The sequence below is a fragment of the Mixophyes fleayi genome, chromosome 1, assembly GCF_038048845.1.
Source record: "Mixophyes fleayi isolate aMixFle1 chromosome 1, aMixFle1.hap1, whole genome shotgun sequence".
NCBI classification, from domain to species: Eukaryota; Metazoa; Chordata; class Amphibia; order Anura; family Limnodynastidae; genus Mixophyes; species Mixophyes fleayi.
Genome location: NC_134402.1, coordinates 4870532 through 4887824, shown reverse-complemented (window position 1 = coordinate 4887824; position 17293 = coordinate 4870532). Strand labels below are relative to the sequence as shown.

The 17293-nt window shown below is 47.6% G+C and overlaps 1 protein-coding gene across 11 annotated transcripts in view; it reads left to right on the top strand.

The window, feature by feature from the left end:
- DCTN1 (dynactin subunit 1) overlaps positions 1–17293 on the top strand; it is a 99772-nt gene that overhangs the window by 18228 nt on the left and 64251 nt on the right. For 10 of the 11 annotated variants that reach the window (XM_075183108.1, XM_075183966.1, XM_075183885.1 and 7 more), the window contains exon 2: positions 9452–9700. In XM_075183108.1, coding sequence (XP_075039209.1) covers positions 9452–9700 — 249 coding nt within the window. Of the gene's footprint in view, positions 1–8738; positions 8857–9451; positions 9701–17293 lie in introns of those variants that run through there. The other variant, XM_075183373.1, reaches the window with a different exon arrangement.

The window sequence follows — 17293 nt, the reverse complement described above, 5'->3', positions numbered from 1 at the left end:
ATATAATGTCTACATCACCCCCTATTCTCCATATCTCCTCATATAATGTCTCCATCACCCCCTATTCTCCATATCCCCTCATATAATGTCTCCATCACCCCCTATTCTTCATATCCCCTCATATAATGTCTACATCACCCTCTATTCTCCATATCCCCTCATATAATGTCTACATCACCCCCTATTCTCCATATCTCCTCATATAATGTCTACATCACCCTCTATCCCATCATATAATGTCTACATCACCCTCTATTCTCCATATCCCCTCATATAATGTCTATGTCCCTCTATTCTCCATATCCCCTCATATAATGTCTACATCACCCTCTATTCTCCATATCCCCTCATATAATGTCTATGTCCCTCTATTCTCCATATCCCCTCATATAATGTCTTCATCACCCCCTATTCTCCATATCCCCTCATATAATGTCTCCATCACCCCCTATTCTTCATATCCACTCATATAATGTCTCCATCACCCCCTATTCTCCATATCCACTCATATAATGTCTATGTCCCTCTATTCTCCATATCCCCTCATATAATGTCTATGTCCCTCTATTCTCCATATCCCCTCATATAATGTCTACATCACCCTCTATTCTCGATATCCCCTCATATAATGTCACCATCACCCCCTATTCTCCATATCCACTCATATAATGTCTCCATCACCCCCTATTCTCCATATCCACTCATATAATGTCTATGTCCCTCTATTCTCCATATCCCCTCATATAATGTCTATGTCCCCCTATTCTCCATATTCCCTCATATAATGTCTACATCACCCTCTATTCTCCATATCCCCTCATATAATGTCTACATCACCCTCTATTCTCGATATCCCCTCATATAATGTCTCCATCACCCCCTATTCTCCATATCCCCTCATATGTCTCCATTACCCCCTATTCTTCATATCCCCTCATATAATGTCTATGTCCCTCTAGTTTCTATATTCGCCTCATATAATGTCTACATCACCCTCTATTCCCTCATATAATGTCTACATCACACCTATTCTCCATATTACCTCATATAATGTCTATGTCCCTCTATTCTCCATATCCCCTCATATAATGTCTATGTCCCTCTATTCTCCATATCTCCTCATATAATGTCTACATCACCCTCTATCCCATCATATAATGTCTACATCACCCTCTATTCTCCATATCCCCTCATATAATGTCTATGTCCCTCTATTCTCCATATCCCCTCATATAATGTCTACATCACCCTCTATTCTCCATATCCCCTCATATAATGTCTATGTCCCTCTATTCTCCATATCCCCTCATATAATGTCTTCATCACCCCCTATTCTCCATATCCCCTCATATAATGTCTCCATCACCCCCTATTCTTCATATCCACTCATATAATGTCTCCATCACCCCCTATTCTCCATATCCACTCATATAATGTCTATGTCCCTCTATTCTCCATATCCCCTCATATAATGTCTATGTCCCTCTATTCTCCATATCCCCTCATATAATGTCTACATCACCCTCTATTCTCGATATCCCCTCATATAATGTCTCCATCACCCCCTATTCTCCATATCCACTCATATAATGTCTCCATCACCCCCTATTCTCCATATCCACTCATATAATGTCTATGTCCCTCTATTCTCCATATCCCCTCATATAATGTCTATGTCCCCCTATTCTCCATATTCCCTCATATAATGTCTACATCACCCTCTATTCTCCATATCCCCTCATATAATGTCTACATCACCCTCTATTCTCGATATCCCCTCATATAATGTCTCCATCACCCCCTATTCTCCATATCCCCTCATATGTCTCCATTACCCCCTATTCTTCATATCCCCTCATATAATGTCTATGTCCCTCTAGTTTCTATATTCGCCTCATATAATGTCTACATCACCCTCTATTCCCTCATATAATGTCTACATCACACCTATTCTCCATATTACCTCATATAATGTCTATGTCCCTCTATTCTCCATATCCCCTCATATAATGTCTATGTCCCTCTATTCTCCATATCTCCTCATATAATGTCTACATCACCCTCTATCCCATCATATAATGTCTACATCACCCTCTATTCTCCATATCCCCTCATATAATGTCTACATCACCCTCTATCCCATCATATAATGTCTACATCACCCCCTATTCTCCATGTCCCCTCATATAATGTGTATGTCCCTCTAGTTTCTATATTCACCTCATATAATGTCTATGTCCCTCTATTCTCTATATCCCCTCATATAATGTCTACATCACCCTCTATTCTCCATATCCCCTCATATAATGTCTATGTCCCTCTATTCTCCATATCCCCTCATATAATGTCTATGTCCCTCTATTCTCCATATCCCCTCATATAATGTCTATGTCCCTCTATTCTCCATATCCCCTCATATAATGTCTATGTCCCTCTATTCTCCATATCCCCTCATATAATGTCTATGTCCCTCTATTCTCCATATCCCCTTATATAATGTATATGTCCCTCTATTCTCCATATCCCCTTATATAATGTCTATGTCCCTCTATTCTCCATATCAACTTATATAATGTCTACATCACCCCCTATTCTCCATATCCCCTCATATAATGTCTCCATCACCCCCTATTCTCCATATCCCCTCATATAATGTCTCCATCACCCCCTATTCTCCATATCCCCTCATATAATGTCTACATCACCCTCTATTCTCCATATCCCCTCATATAATGTCTGTCCCTCTATTCTCCATATCCCCTCATATAATGTCTATGTCCCTCTATTCTCCATATCCCCTCATATAATGTCTACATCACCCTCTATTCTCCATATCCCCTCATATAATGTCTCCATCACCCCCTATTCTCCATATCCACTCATATAATGTCTCCATCACCCCCTATTTTCCATATCCACTCATATAATGTCTATGTCCCTCTATTCTCCATATCCCCTCATATAATGTCTCCATCACCCCCTATTCTCCATATCCCCTCATATAATGTCTCCATCACCCCCTATTCTTCATATCCCCTCATATTATGTCTATGTCCCTCTAGTTTCTATATTCGCCTCATATAATGTCTACATCACCCTCTATTCCCTCATATAATGTCTCCATCACCCCCTATTCTCCATATTACCTCATATAATGTCTATGTACCTCTATTCTCCATATCCCCTCATATAATGTCTACATCACCCTCTATTCTCCATATCCCCTCATATAATGTCTCCATCACCCCCTATTCTCCATATCCCCTCATATGTCTCCATTACCCCCTATTCTTCATATCCCCTCATATAATTATGTCCCTCTAGTTTCTATATTCGCCTCATATAATGTCTACATCACCCTCTATTCCCTCATATAATGTCTACATCACCCCCTATTCTCCATATACCCTCATATAATGTCTATGTCCCTCTATTCTCCATATACCCTCATATAATGTCTATGTCCCTCTATTCTCCATATCCCCTCATATAATGTCTATGTCCCTCTATTCTCCATATCTCCTCATATAATGTCTACATCACCCTCTGTTCTCCATATCCCCTCATATAATGTCTCCATCTTCCTCTATTCACCTAATCTAATGTCTCCATCACCCGCCGTTCACCCCATATAATGTCTGCATCGCCCACTATCCCCTCGTGCAATGTCTCCATCACCCACTATCCCCTCGTGCAATGTCTCCATCACCCACTATCCCCTCGTGTAATGTCTCCATCGCCCACTATCCCCTCATATGTCTATTTCCCTCTAGTCTCCATATCCCTTCTCCATATCCCCTCATCTAATGTATTCATCTCCCTCTATTCCTCTCATGTAGTGTCTCCATCTCCCTCTATTCACCTCATGCAGTGTCTCCATCTCCCTCTATTCACCTCATGCAGTGTCTCCATCTCCCTCTATTCACCTCGTGTAGTGTCTCTATCTCCCTTTATTCACCTCGTGTAGTGTCTCCATCTCCCTCTATTCACTTCGTGTAGTGTCTCCATCTTCCTCTATTCACCTCATGTAGTGTCTCCATCTTCCTCTATTCACCTCATGTAGTGTCTCCATCTTCCTCTATTCACCTCATGTAGTGTCTCCATCTCCCTCTATTCACCTCATGTAGTGTCTCCATCTCCCTCTATTCACCTCGTGTAGTGTCTCCATCTCCCTCTATTCACCTCATGTAGTGTCTCCATCTCCCTCTATTCACCTCATGTAGTGTCTCCATCTCCCTCTATTCACCTCATGTAGTGTCTCCATCTCCCTCTATTCACCTCATGGAGTGTCTCCATCTCCCTCTATTCACCTCATGGAGTGTCTCCATCTCCCTCTATTCACCTCATGCAGTGTCTCCATCTCCCTCTATTCACCTCATGGAGTGTCTCCATCTCCCTCTATTCACCTCATGCAGTGTCTCCATCTCCCTCTATTCACCTCATGCAGTGTCTCCATCTCCCTCTATTCACCTCATGTAGTGTCTCCATCTCCCTCTATTCATCTCATGTGGTGTCTCCATCTCCCTCTATTCATCTCATGCGGTGTCTCCATCTCCCTCTATTCATCTCATGCGGTGTCTCCATCTCCCTCTATTCACCTCATGCGGTGTCTCCATCTCCCTCTATTCACCTCATGCGGTGTCTCCATCTGCCTCTATTCACCTCATGCGGTGTCTCCATCTGCCTCTATTCACCTCATGCGGTGTCTCCATCTGCCTCTATTCACCTCATGCGGTGTCTCCATCTGCCTCTATTCACCTCATGCGGTGTCTCCATCTGCCTCTATTCACCTCATGCGGTGTCTCCATCTGCCTCTATTCACCTCATGCGGTGTCTCCATCTGCCTCTATTCACCTCATGCGGTGTCTCCATCTGCCTCTATTCACCTCATGCGGTGTCTCCATCTGCCTCTATTCACCTCATGCAGTGTCTCCATCTGCCTCTATTCACCTCATGCAGTGTCTCCATCTGCCTCTATTCACCTCATGCAGTGTCTCCATCTGCCTCTATTCACCTCATGCAGTGTCTCCATCTGCCTCTATTCACCTCATGCAGTGTCTCCATCTGCCTCTATTCACCTCATGCAGTGTCTCCATCTGCCTCTATTCACCTCATGCAGTGTCTCCATCTCCCTCTATTCACCTCATGCAGTGTCTCCATCTGCCTCTATTCACCTCATGCAGTGTCTCCATCTGCCTCTATTCACCTCATGCAGTGTCTCCATCTGCCTCTATTCACCTCATGCAGTGTCTCCATCTGCCTCTATTCACCTCATGCAGTGTCTCCATCTGCCTCTATTCACCTCATGCAGTGTCTCCATCTGCCTCTATTCACCTCATGCAGTGTCTCCATCTGCCTCTATTCATCTCATGCGGTGTCTCCATCTCCCTCTATTCACCTCATGCAGTGTCTCCATCTGCCTCTATTCACCTCATGCAGTGTCTCCATCTGCCTCTATTTACCTCATGCAGTGTCTCCATCTGCCTCTATTCACCTCATGCAGTGTCTCCATCTGCCTCTATTCACCTCATGCAGTGTCTCCATCTCCCTCTATTCACCTCATGCAGTGTCTCCATCTGCCTCTATTCACCTCATGCAGTGTCTCCATCTGCCTCTATTCATCTCATGCAGTGTCTCCATCTCCCTCTATTCACCTCATGCAGTGTCTCCATCTGCCTCTATTCACCTCATGCAGTGTCTCCATCTCCCTCTATTCACCTCATGCAGTGTCTCCATCTCCCTCTATTCACCTCATGCAGTGTCTCCATCTGCCTCTATTCACCTCATGCAGTGTCTCCATCTGCCTCTATTCACCTCATGCAGTGTCTCCATCTGCCTCTATTCACCTCATGCAGTGTCTCCATCTGCCTCTATTCACCTCATGCAGTGTCTCCATCTGCCTCTATTCACCTCATGCAGTGTCTCCATCTCCCTCTATTCACCTCATGCAGTGTCTCCATCTGCCTCTAATCACCTCATGCAGTGTCTCCATCTGCCTCTATTCACCTCATGCGGTGTCTCCATCTGCCTCTATTCACCTCATGCGGTGTCTCCATCTGCCTCTATTCACCTCATGCAGTGTCTCCATCTCCCTCTATTCATCTCATGCAGTGTCTCCATCTGCCTCTATTCACCTCATGCAGTGTCTCCATCTGCCTCTATTCACCTCATGCAGTGTCTCCATCTGCCTCTATTCACCTCATGCAGTGTCTCCATCTCCCTCTATTCACCTCATGCAGTGTCTCCATCTGCCTCTATTCACCTCATGCAGTGTCTCCATCTGCCTCTATTCACCTCATGTAGTGTCTCCATCTCCCTCTATTCACCTCATGCAGTGTCTCCATCTCCCTCTATTCATCTCATGCAGTGTCTCCATCTGCCTCTATTCACCTCATGCGGTGTCTCCATCTCCCTCTATTCATCTCATGTAGTGTCTCCATCTGCCTCTATTCACCTCATGCGGTGTCTCCATCTGCCTCTATTCACCTCATGCAGTGTCTCCATCTGCCTCTATTCACCTCATGCAGTGTCTCCATCTGCCTCTATTCACCTCATGCGGTGTCTCCATCTGCCTCTATTCACCTCATGCAGTGTCTCCATCTGCCTCTATTCACCTCATGCAGTGTCTCCATCTGCCTCTATTCACATCATGCAGTGTCTCCATCTGCCTCTATTCACCTCATGCGGTGTCTCCATCTGCCTCTATTCACCTCATGCAGTGTCTCCATCTCCCTCTATTCATCTCATGTAGTGTCTCCATCTGCCTCTATTCACCTCATGCGGTGTCTCCATCTGCCTCTATTCACCTCATGCGGTGTCTCCATCTGCCTCTATTCACCTCATGCAGTGTCTCCATCTGCCTCTATTCACCTCATGTAGTGTCTCCATCTGCCTCTAATCACCTCATGCAGTGTCTCCATCTGCCTCTATTCACCTCATGCAGTGTCTCCATCTCCCTCTATTCACCTCATGCAGTGTCTCCATCTGCCTCTAATCACCTCATGCAGTGTCTCCATCTGCCTCTATTCACCTCATGCAGTGTCTCCATCTCCCTCTATTCATCTCATGTAGTGTCTCCATCTCCCTCTATTCACCTCATGCAGTGTCTCCATCTCCCTCTATTCATCTCATGTAGTGTCTCCATCTGCCTCTATTCACCTCATGCGGTGTCTCCATCTCCCTCTATTCATCTCATGCAGTGTCTCCATCTGCCTCTATTCACCTCATGCAGTGTCTCCATCTGCCTCTATTCACCTCATGCGGTGTCTCCATCTGCCTCTATTCACCTCATGCAGTGTCTCCATCTGCCTCTATTCACCTCATGCGGTGTCTCCATCTGCCTCTATTCACCTCATGCAGTGTCTCCATCTGCCTCTATTCACCTCATGCAGTGTCTCCATCTGCCTCTATTCACCTCATGGAGTGTCTCCATCTCCCTCTATTCATCTCATGTAGTGTCTCCATCTGCCTCTATTCACCTCATGCAGTGTCTCCATCTCCCTCTATTCACCTCATGTAGTGTCTCCATTACCCTCGCGCGGTGTCTCCGTTGCCCCGCGTTCCCCTCGCGCGGTGTCTCCGTTGCCCCCCGTTCCCCTCGCGCGGTGTCTCCGTTGCCCCCCGTTCCCCTCGCGCGGTGTCTCCGTTGCCCCCCGTTCCCCTCGCGCGGTGTCTCCGTTGCCCCCCGTTCCCCTCGCGCGGTGTCTCCGTTGCCCCCCGTTCCCCTCGCGCGGTGTCTCCGTTGCCCCGCGTTCCCCTCGCGCGTTGTCTCCGTTGCCCCGCGTTCCCCTCGCGCGGTGTCTCCGTTGCCCCCCGTTCCCCTCGCGCGGTGTCTCCGTTGCCCCCCGTTCCCCTCGCGCGGTGTCTCCGTTGCCCCGCGTTCCCCTCGCGCGGTGTCTCCGTTGCCCCGCGTTCCCCTCGCGCGGTGTCTCCGTTGCCCCCCGTTCCCCTCGCGCGGTGTCTCCGTTGCCCCCCGTTCCCCTCGCGCGGTGTCTCCGTTGCCCCGCGTTCCCCTCGCGCGGTGTCTCCGTTGCCCCGCGTTCCCCTCGCGCGGTGTCTCCGTTGCCCCGCGTTCCCCTCGCGCGGTGTCTCCGTTGCCCCGCGTTCCCCTCGCGCGGTGTCTCCGTTGCCCCGCGTTCCCCTCGCGCGGTGTCTCCGTTGCCCCGCGTTCCCCTCGCGCGGTGTCTCCGTTGCCCCGCGTTCCCCTCGCGCGGTGTCTCCGTTGCCCCGCGTTCCCCTCGCGCGGTGTCTCCGTTGCCCCGCGTTCCCCTCGCGCGGTGTCTCCGTTGCCCCGCGTTCCCCTCGCGCGGTGTCTCCGTTGCCCCCCGTTCCCCTCGCGCGGTGTCTCCGTTGCCCCCCGTTCCCCTCGCGCGGTGTCTCCGTTGCCCCCCGTTCCCCTCGCGCGGTGTCTCCGTTGCCCCCCGTTCCCCTCGCGCGGTGTCTCCGTTGCCCCGCGTTCCCCTCGCGCGGTGTCTCCGTTGCTCCGCGTTCCCCTCGCGCAGTGTTTTTTTTATAATAGTGATGAAGGAGAGTTTTGGAGTGTTTTAGATAAACTTTATTTGAATTGTGTTTTCTTTTTTTTTTTTTTTTTTTCATGTAGGTTCACATATAACCTATGTGGGCGTTGTACAGACACTACGGGATCCCCTAAGCTATGCTCTATTGTGCATCATATTGATAGTTTGGTGTAGCCGTCTCCTGGCATGATTAGTAATCCACTCACTGGACGCTCCCTGTTATATTGGCTGCATCATCTTATTGCTGGAGTGTACTACGGAGATGTCTACACCTCATGCCATATGAGGAAGTCACTCGTATCTTATTCCACCGGATAGACACCACCATAGCCTACTTTCTGTATGTGACATAAAATAGACACTTCTCCATAAGTGAGGTGTTTGTCAGAGCCCATATTGTATACATACATAAATGAGGGCACTAATTAGGCAACAAGTGACAGGTTACACACATCTCAGTGTCGGAGATGGGTGATCACAGTTCTTCACCTGGCAGATGCACACACTGCCCGGCTCTAGTCTCCGTATGACAGTAATACCTGTACTGTAGTATTATTTTGTCCTTGTGATTGCAGTATGTGGTGACGGCTGTGTCGTGCAGCATGTTGCTGGTTTTGTGGATCTGGGAAGCATTGATAATGTGGGTCACAGGTTTCCGTAATACAAGGTGGTGGGTGGATTGCAAGTTTTATATTTGCAGTGCTGTATACATGGAAACACTGAAGAAAGCAGAGTAGAGAGGTGGGATACTTGTGGTGCTTACATTATGTGTCCTCTTATCTTGTCCATAGCTGGCGCTGCCCACACACACAGTATGTAGGAATATTCCATCAGACAATGTCATTATTATTGCAATGTGTGGGCAGCATGACGCATAGACACAGTTCCTAATCCAGATCTTTCTCTTGTCACATCTTATCATCTGCATCCTGCAGACCCCCAGCTCTAACGCCAGGATGAGTGTGGAGGCCACAGGAAAGCCGCTGAAGGTGGGCTCCCGCGTGGAGGTGATCGGGAAGGGACACAGAGGAACTGTGGCTTTCGTAGGAGCGACACTCTTTGCCACAGGAAAATGGGTGGGTGTTATTCTGGATGATGCCAGGGGCAAGAATGATGGCACGGTGCAGGGCAGGAAATACTTCACCTGCGACGAGAACCATGGGATATTCGTGCGTCAGTCACAGGTAAGACGAATAAAGTTACTGCAGAATGTATCGCATGTCATGATGCCTCCGAGGTATCTACAAGTCCTTCTTGTGTGTTAGAGTATAACTATAATTGTGTGTCTAGGCTTCATCTATTTGTCATTATATCGTCCTACATTGTCATGGGAGCTGATTCTTTTCCTATGTCCTTTCATTTACCCGGAGTTATGTGTCCATCCTACATTACCCAGAACCCTCAGCTTCTCTGTATTAGTCAGTCATTACTGTTGTTACATAGAAGATACATTGTTGTCTGGTTTATATATCTCAATGAGCCACTAGTCTATCTCTGACTACACGTCCCTCGGCTGCTAGTGATACTGGTGTATAAGGTGTCACTGGCTACTCGGTAGACATCTGTGAATAGACTAATATACATTGTACAGGAGCAATGTCTTAGGTTGGCCTCACATTGTGATCCTTACAGGTAGATTAGGAGTCTGTGTATGTTCAATGGAACGTTTTTGAGTAATGAATAAAAACAAGTTTTTTTGTTTTTAATCCATTATTATATCGTCTTTATCCTCATGTAAGCCGTTCTCAGGGTCTTTAGAAAATGGTAAATATAACACATATAATCCGTGAGACCGGCTCACATCCTCAGTGGGTTTTGCTGATACTTTTATTGATAGATGAATCTATGATATGAAAATAAAGTTGTGCAAAAACTTTTTTGGGTGTAGGTACAAACCTAATGGTTACAGGATCCTTTTGTTGATGCAAACTGCCAGAAAGACACAATTTCTGAGTAACTAACATTTATCACACTGGAAGCTCAAAACAACAGAACAAATATTTGGTGGATTGTGGTGAACAATGGGAGGCCTCAGGCATGGTTCACTGCCCTTGTATCTGGATATTGTCCCAGTGAGGAACTAGGGACAGGACTGCAGTTGATATAACAGATAGCATTAACACACTACGGGGGAATTCAGTCTACAGCGTTACTCATGAGAATAGCACGCCCCGTGCTCTATTACTGTTAGTACAGTAATTACTTCACTGATTTTTGCTTGCAGCTCTGAGAGCAATAATCCATGTTAAAATTACCAATTACTAGCAGTAATAGTCAGCGGATCGTGTTATTCTCATGAGTAACGCTGTCAATTGAATTCCCCCCTAAGGGAGGAATACAATTTCCCCCGAAGTAGCGCAGCGTTAAACTTATTAACATTATTACGGTAAATTTTACCCGGCTTTCGCAGGGAGCTGCGAGCATAAAGCCGGCGTTGAAATTACCTTAATAACGGTATTTAAGTGCACTATTACCGTAAAAATGGTAATAGTGCGCAGGCAACACAGCCAATTGAATTCCCCACTAAATGTAAGCAAACATCTAATTAAAATTAGCACTGCAACACAGTTGGGCTCGGTACACACTACAGATAATGTCTCATGTTGTGACATTTTTAACGATCTTACCAACGACCAGCAGTGTCCATAGAGATCTGAGTGCATACACATTGCAGAATTGGAACAACATGGTTCCATTGTAGATTGAGATTTTTAGTTCAGTTTAAAAATCAAATGAAAGGAGAGGATGTGCCGTGGAATGATTATTCATCGTTGTAGCGTACACACTAATGTGATATTGGGCTGAACGGTCGTTTATCGTGTGATTGGTCCGATAATCGGCTGAAAACTATATTGTGTACCCAGCCTTACAATGTACCCACATTTAGATTATAACGAATACAGTCTCAGTAATCTTTATCTATTAGCCCAAGGCCATTAACAGACCTGTGATTACAGAGTGTTGCAGTCTCTGACGCAGTGGACTCGTAGGACCCAGGACTCCCAGTTACTGTCATTTTGTCAGTGAGGAGCGTTCCTGATAGTTATCATTGACTACAAGAGGGACTTCTCGATTCACCTGGCCGAGACTATTAGAGTTGTGTGTTGACGCTACAGCGTGTTTGTACTTTCATAGCCTTGGTTCTCCTGGTTGAGCAGATGTTATTTGGGGGTTTCCTGGTGCAGAAGCTTGTGTCACTCGGTGGTCCTGAAGAATCATGGTAACTTCCAGCTGCTCTGCGCGGTCTCTGCTCTACTTCTCTTACTACCTCGTCGCTTCCTAACGTCCCCTGTAATTCTCCCACCTCCTCCAATCAGTGACTAATGCCTCCTCCACTCCTCTTATCTGTCTCTTCTCAGAATAGAGAGCAAATCTGTGAAAGCTGAGCCCAGGAGGATGGTGCAGCACCCAGGAACAGACACAAATGTGCTGGTGGCATAGGTGATATGTGGAAAGGGGGCCCTACTAATGAGGGCTTACAACATCTACGGGGGGGGGTCACAACGGATGGAGGTGACAAGAAGGTATGGGTGAGTGTGATGAGTTAGGAAGAGAGCTGGTAAGCTTTAATATTGGGCAAAGGGGTGAGTTTCACAAGTTGTGAGAGGTCCTGGAGGTGGGAGTGAGAGTAGGTAATGAGTGAGGAGGCTGTTATTAGCAGAATGGAGAGGACGGGAGGGAGGGTGAAGGGAGAGGATTGGCTGTGGGTAAGGAGCTTGAACTGGTCTCTGCAGGGTGAAGGGAATCCGTGTAGGGACTGGCGGAGGGGAGAGACGGGTGCGGAGCAGCAGGGAATGTAAAATCATACTAGCAGCGGAGGGACTGTGGGAGGGAAACTGGAGCAGCCGGAGGTAGTCCACCCTTTATTCTTCCCTTCTATACACTTCCATTTTCTTAGTTTCCTCCTCTACTTCCACTCTTCTCTTTAATGTACTGCACCCATCTGTTCTGTCCCCAATTTCTCTCTTGCCAGTGAATCGGGCTGCAGCTCCTTCCCTTGCAGCCTCTGCAGTTGTCTGTCTGCGCCGAATCGGTTGATTTTCAGCATCTCGGCTGCAGGTGTCGCTTTGATTGGTCCAGTTGTGGCAGCGCCGGGAGGCTTCTACATGTCAGCATGTCCTTGCGACAGTCTCTTATGCTGCTTAGGCCATACCGTCAGTCCGAACACACACAGTACCCCAATCTGCTTACTCGGTAGTAACTCTACTTCAGTACAATAACACCTAATAATAAATACATTTACAATCACAGATTTTATAGGCAGAGTGAAACTGTTGATTATGAACTTGGGACTGTATGACATAAAGAGAAACAGTACAGAAATTGATTTGGGGTTACTAAGTTCTTCTTAGAAAAACATCTGGTTGTGTGATAACCAGACAACCTCACCGCCACCTCCCGGGACATTAAGTGATACAGAAGGCTGCAGACTGAATTGGGAGCTCTACATCTTGTTCAGCTTTGGTTTTTTCGGTGTTCCGCTTTGATGTGTTACTCTGAGCACAGACGCTCTCTGAGGACACAGGCTGAAGCGTTTTGGATCCTATCAGACATGTCTATCTCCCCGGGACTTGCTGGACGGATGGTGGGATCTTTATCTGATCTGGTCACAAAGGGTTATTTTAGTTGGTACAGTTTATGGACACACTCCCTGACTTACACTATTGTGTATTACAGAACAGGTCCAGGCGTCCTGACCTCCATATCCTGATTATATCATTATGTCGGTGTGGACATTGTATTATGTAGATACTACTGTTTGTATTGTTAAACCTTTGTCAGCAGAGCTGAACATTCCCGTATCCACCCTTTATGCATGAAAGTGTTCGCTTTATATATCCTTAGATCTAGCACATGGCATTTGCTGACCCAAATCACTAGGTATTACCAACGTCGTCTTATTATCCATTATTTAGTGTCTGTGTAATCAGTAACACTGTACAGGGGGAGGCACTAAACTTACCACAGCAATAAGAAGATTCTGCTCACTAGAGCTTATAGTGTAAAGAAAATGTGGGAATGAAAGCCAAAACAATTCTATGTAGATTGTATAACACAATTCACTTCAGTTATACCGCTAGTTTCCAGGCTGAAGCATCACATACGTGTTTCTAAGTTACCCCTGGGGCAGACGAGCTCCCCCCTAGTGACATTGTCCAAGAAAATGTGGTTGTTTTTTTGTTTATTTTGCAAATATGGATCTGGTGGACCCGGAGCAGACCGGAAACTGGTGGTAGAGCAGCGTCTGACGGCCACCACCTCCCTGACTGGAATATGCAGTGTCCAGAAACAATATTAACTCTACCCTTATCCAGCAGAAAGTCTAGAACCTTGCCATTCAATGCAGTCAGCAGGACTGCTCCTTGTAGGATGACTCCACAGCTCCCGAGGGCCGCGCACCTCTCAGATCACAGGTCAGTGCAGTCAGCAGGACTGCTCCTTGTAGGACGACTCCACAGCTCCCGAGGGCCGCGCACCTCTCAGATCACAGGTCAGTGCAGTCAGCAGGACTGCTCCTTGTAGGACGACTCCACAGCTCCCCAGGGACCACGCACCTCTCAGATCACAGGTCAGCAGCAGGACTGCTCCTTGTAGGACGACTCTACAGCTCCCGAGGGCCGCGCACCTCTCAGATTACAGGTCAGTGCAGTCAGCAGGACTGCTCCTTGTAGGACGACTCCACAGCTCCCGAGGACCGTGCACCTCTCAGATTACAGGTCAGCAGCAGGACTGCTCCTTGTAGGACGACTCCACAGCTCCCGAGGGCCGTGCACCTCTCAGATCACAGGTCAGCAGCAGGACTGCTCCTTGTAGGACGACTCCACAGCTCCCGAGGACCGAGCACCTCTCAGATCACAGGTCAGTGCAGTCAGCAGGACTGCTCCTTGTAGGACGACTCCACAGCTCCCGAGGGCCGCGCACCTCTCAGATCACAGGTCAGTGCAGTCAGCAGGACTGCTCCTTGTAGGACGACTCCACAGCTCCCGAGGACCGTGCACCTCTCAGATCACAGGTCAGCAGCAGGACTGCTCCTTGTAGGACGACTCTACAGCTCCCGAGGGCTGCGCACCTCTCAGATTACAGGTCAGCAGCAGGACTGCTCCTTGTAGGACGACTCCACAGCTCCCGAGGTCCCCGCATCTCTCAGATCACAGGTCAGTGCAGTCAGCAGGACTGCTCCTTGTAGGACGACTCCACAGCTCCCGAGGTCCCCGCACCTCTCAGATCACAGGTCAGTGCAGTCAGCAGGACTGCTCCTTGTAGGACGACTCCACAGCTTCCGAGGGCCACGCACTTCTCAGATCACAGGTCAGTGCAGTCAGCAGGACTGCTCCTTGTAGGATGACCCCACAGCTCCCGAGGTCCCCGCATCTCTCAGATCACAGGTCAGCAGCAGGACTGCTCCTTGTAGGACGACTCCACAGCTCCCGAGGGCCGCGCACCTCTCAGATCACAGGTCAGTGCAGTCAGCAGGACTGCTCCTTGTAGGATGACCCCACAGCTTCCGAGGGCCGCGCACCTCTCAGATCACAGGTCAGTGCAGTCAGCAGGACTGCTCCTTGTAGGACGACTCCACAGCTCCCCAGGGACCACGCACCTCTCAGATCACAGGTCAGCAGCAGGACTGCTCCTTGTAGGACGACTCTACAGCTCCCGAGGGCTGCGCACCTCTCAGATTACAGGTCAGCAGCAGGACTGCTCCTTGTAGGACGACTCCACAGCTCCCGAGGTCCCCGCATCTCTCAGATCACAGGTCAGTGCAGTCAGCAGGACTGCTCCTTGTAGGACGACTCCACAGCTCCCGAGGTCCCCGCACCTCTCAGATCACAGGTCAGTGCAGTCAGCAGGACTGCTCCTTGTAGGACGACTCCACAGCTCCCCAGGGACCACGCACCTCTCAGATCACAGGTCAGCAGCAGGACTGCTCCTTGTAGGATGACCCCACAGCTCCCGAGGTCCCCGCATCTCTCAGATCACAGGTCAGCAGCAGGACTGCTCCTTGTAGGATGACTCCACAGCTCCCGAGGGCCGCGCACCTCTCAGATCACAGGTCAGTGCAGTCAGCAGGACTGCTCCTTGTAGGATGACCCCACAGCTCCCGAGGGCCGCGCACCTCTCAGATCACAGGTCAGTGCAGTCAGCAGGACTGCTCCTTGTAGGATGACCCCACAGCTTCCGAGGGCCGCGCACCTCTCAGATCACAGGTCAGTGCAGTCAGCAGGACTGCTCCTTGTAGGACGACTCCACAGCTTCCGAGGGCCGAGCACCTCTCAGATCACAGGTCAGTGCAGTCAGCAGGACTGCTCCTTGTAAGATGACACACTGACTACAAACTATGGATTTTTTTTTTTCCTGTAACCAGTGGTAGCTTCATATTGAAATAACCTTTGCTTCGTGGCTTTGCTGAGAGTCAGAGTCCAGAGAACCGTTTGTACTAATTGATTTTCTCCTGCTATTGTGGCAGTCACTACCACCAGCTGCCATTATATCTACAAAGGTACGACTGAGCTAGGCTTATGTGTGGGTTTAAACAAACAATTTCTATTATACTTGTATAAAAATAAAAAGTCTGTCCTTGTTAGACCTTGACAAAGCTAAATTAGATAAATCGCCTACATTTATTTCTGCAGCTGTTGATATAGCAAAGGTAATAAATAGTCTTCCCGTCCAGAAATCTTTGTTATACAACGTGATGCATTTCAAAGGAATTTTTTCTAAAATCACCTGCTGAAAACACAGAAACACACAGTTGCTGCAATTTGACCAGTTGTGAATAACTGACCTTTAGCAGCTGCTATAACCGTGGATGCAAAGTGTGGACTACACTAATTGTTTCCATAGTTACAGATTTTACCAGGGAAGGTCTGCAAACATGTGCAATGGCAACAATTCACTGTTTCTGAGTTTTGAACAGGTAATTTCAGACAGAAGGAGATATTTCAGTAAATTGTAATATACAGTGTAATGATTTCAAATGTTTACTACAGTATATTCAGAAGTGTTGAAATAGAAGAATTGTTTCTTCACACACTCACTACCCTCTTCGTCATGGGAGCTGGAGGCGAAAATGGCCTTGAGTGAAGAACACATATTTGGTAATCTGTAGTCAAGAGATTTAGACAAATGCATTTCATAGTTATTCCCTGAGATGTGCTCTTGTGTGTGTAACTGTGGCCATGGGGAGACTTATGGAAAAGTATTTCTGTGATTTTATTTGCTATTGTTTATTTTATCTGCATTAGCTAAGGGAAAAGAAAGTAATTTATTTACGCTGCTAAAAGAATCACCTACATACTAATGTGTTGTAGACCCGATGTCCTTACTCTTTGCCCACCTGTCCTGAGTGTGATCTCTCGTGTTTCAGCTTGTAGTATATTTGTTTTCATTCATAAATGTGCTCACATAGCCCAGTCAATTTATGACCCAGTGGCCATAAATTGCTTAAGTTATAGACCCAAAGGTGTGCCTCTCCTGATCGACATTCAGTCAGTATTGTTCAGATGTCGACCATCCGACCTCAGGCTCGTATTATGGTCCCTTGTAGGAAGCAGCTGTTTGGTGGAAACGCGGAACGGCCTGAACCTTCATATTCATACATAGAGATCCAGTGACATAGGGCCTTAGCTCTGCAGCAAACTGAACCTTCATAGTCATACATAGAGATCAAGTGACATAGGGCCTTAGCTCTGCAGCAGACTGAACCTTCATATTCATACATAGAGATCCAGTGACATAGGGCCTTGGCTCTGCAGCAGCCTGAACCTTCATAGTCATAC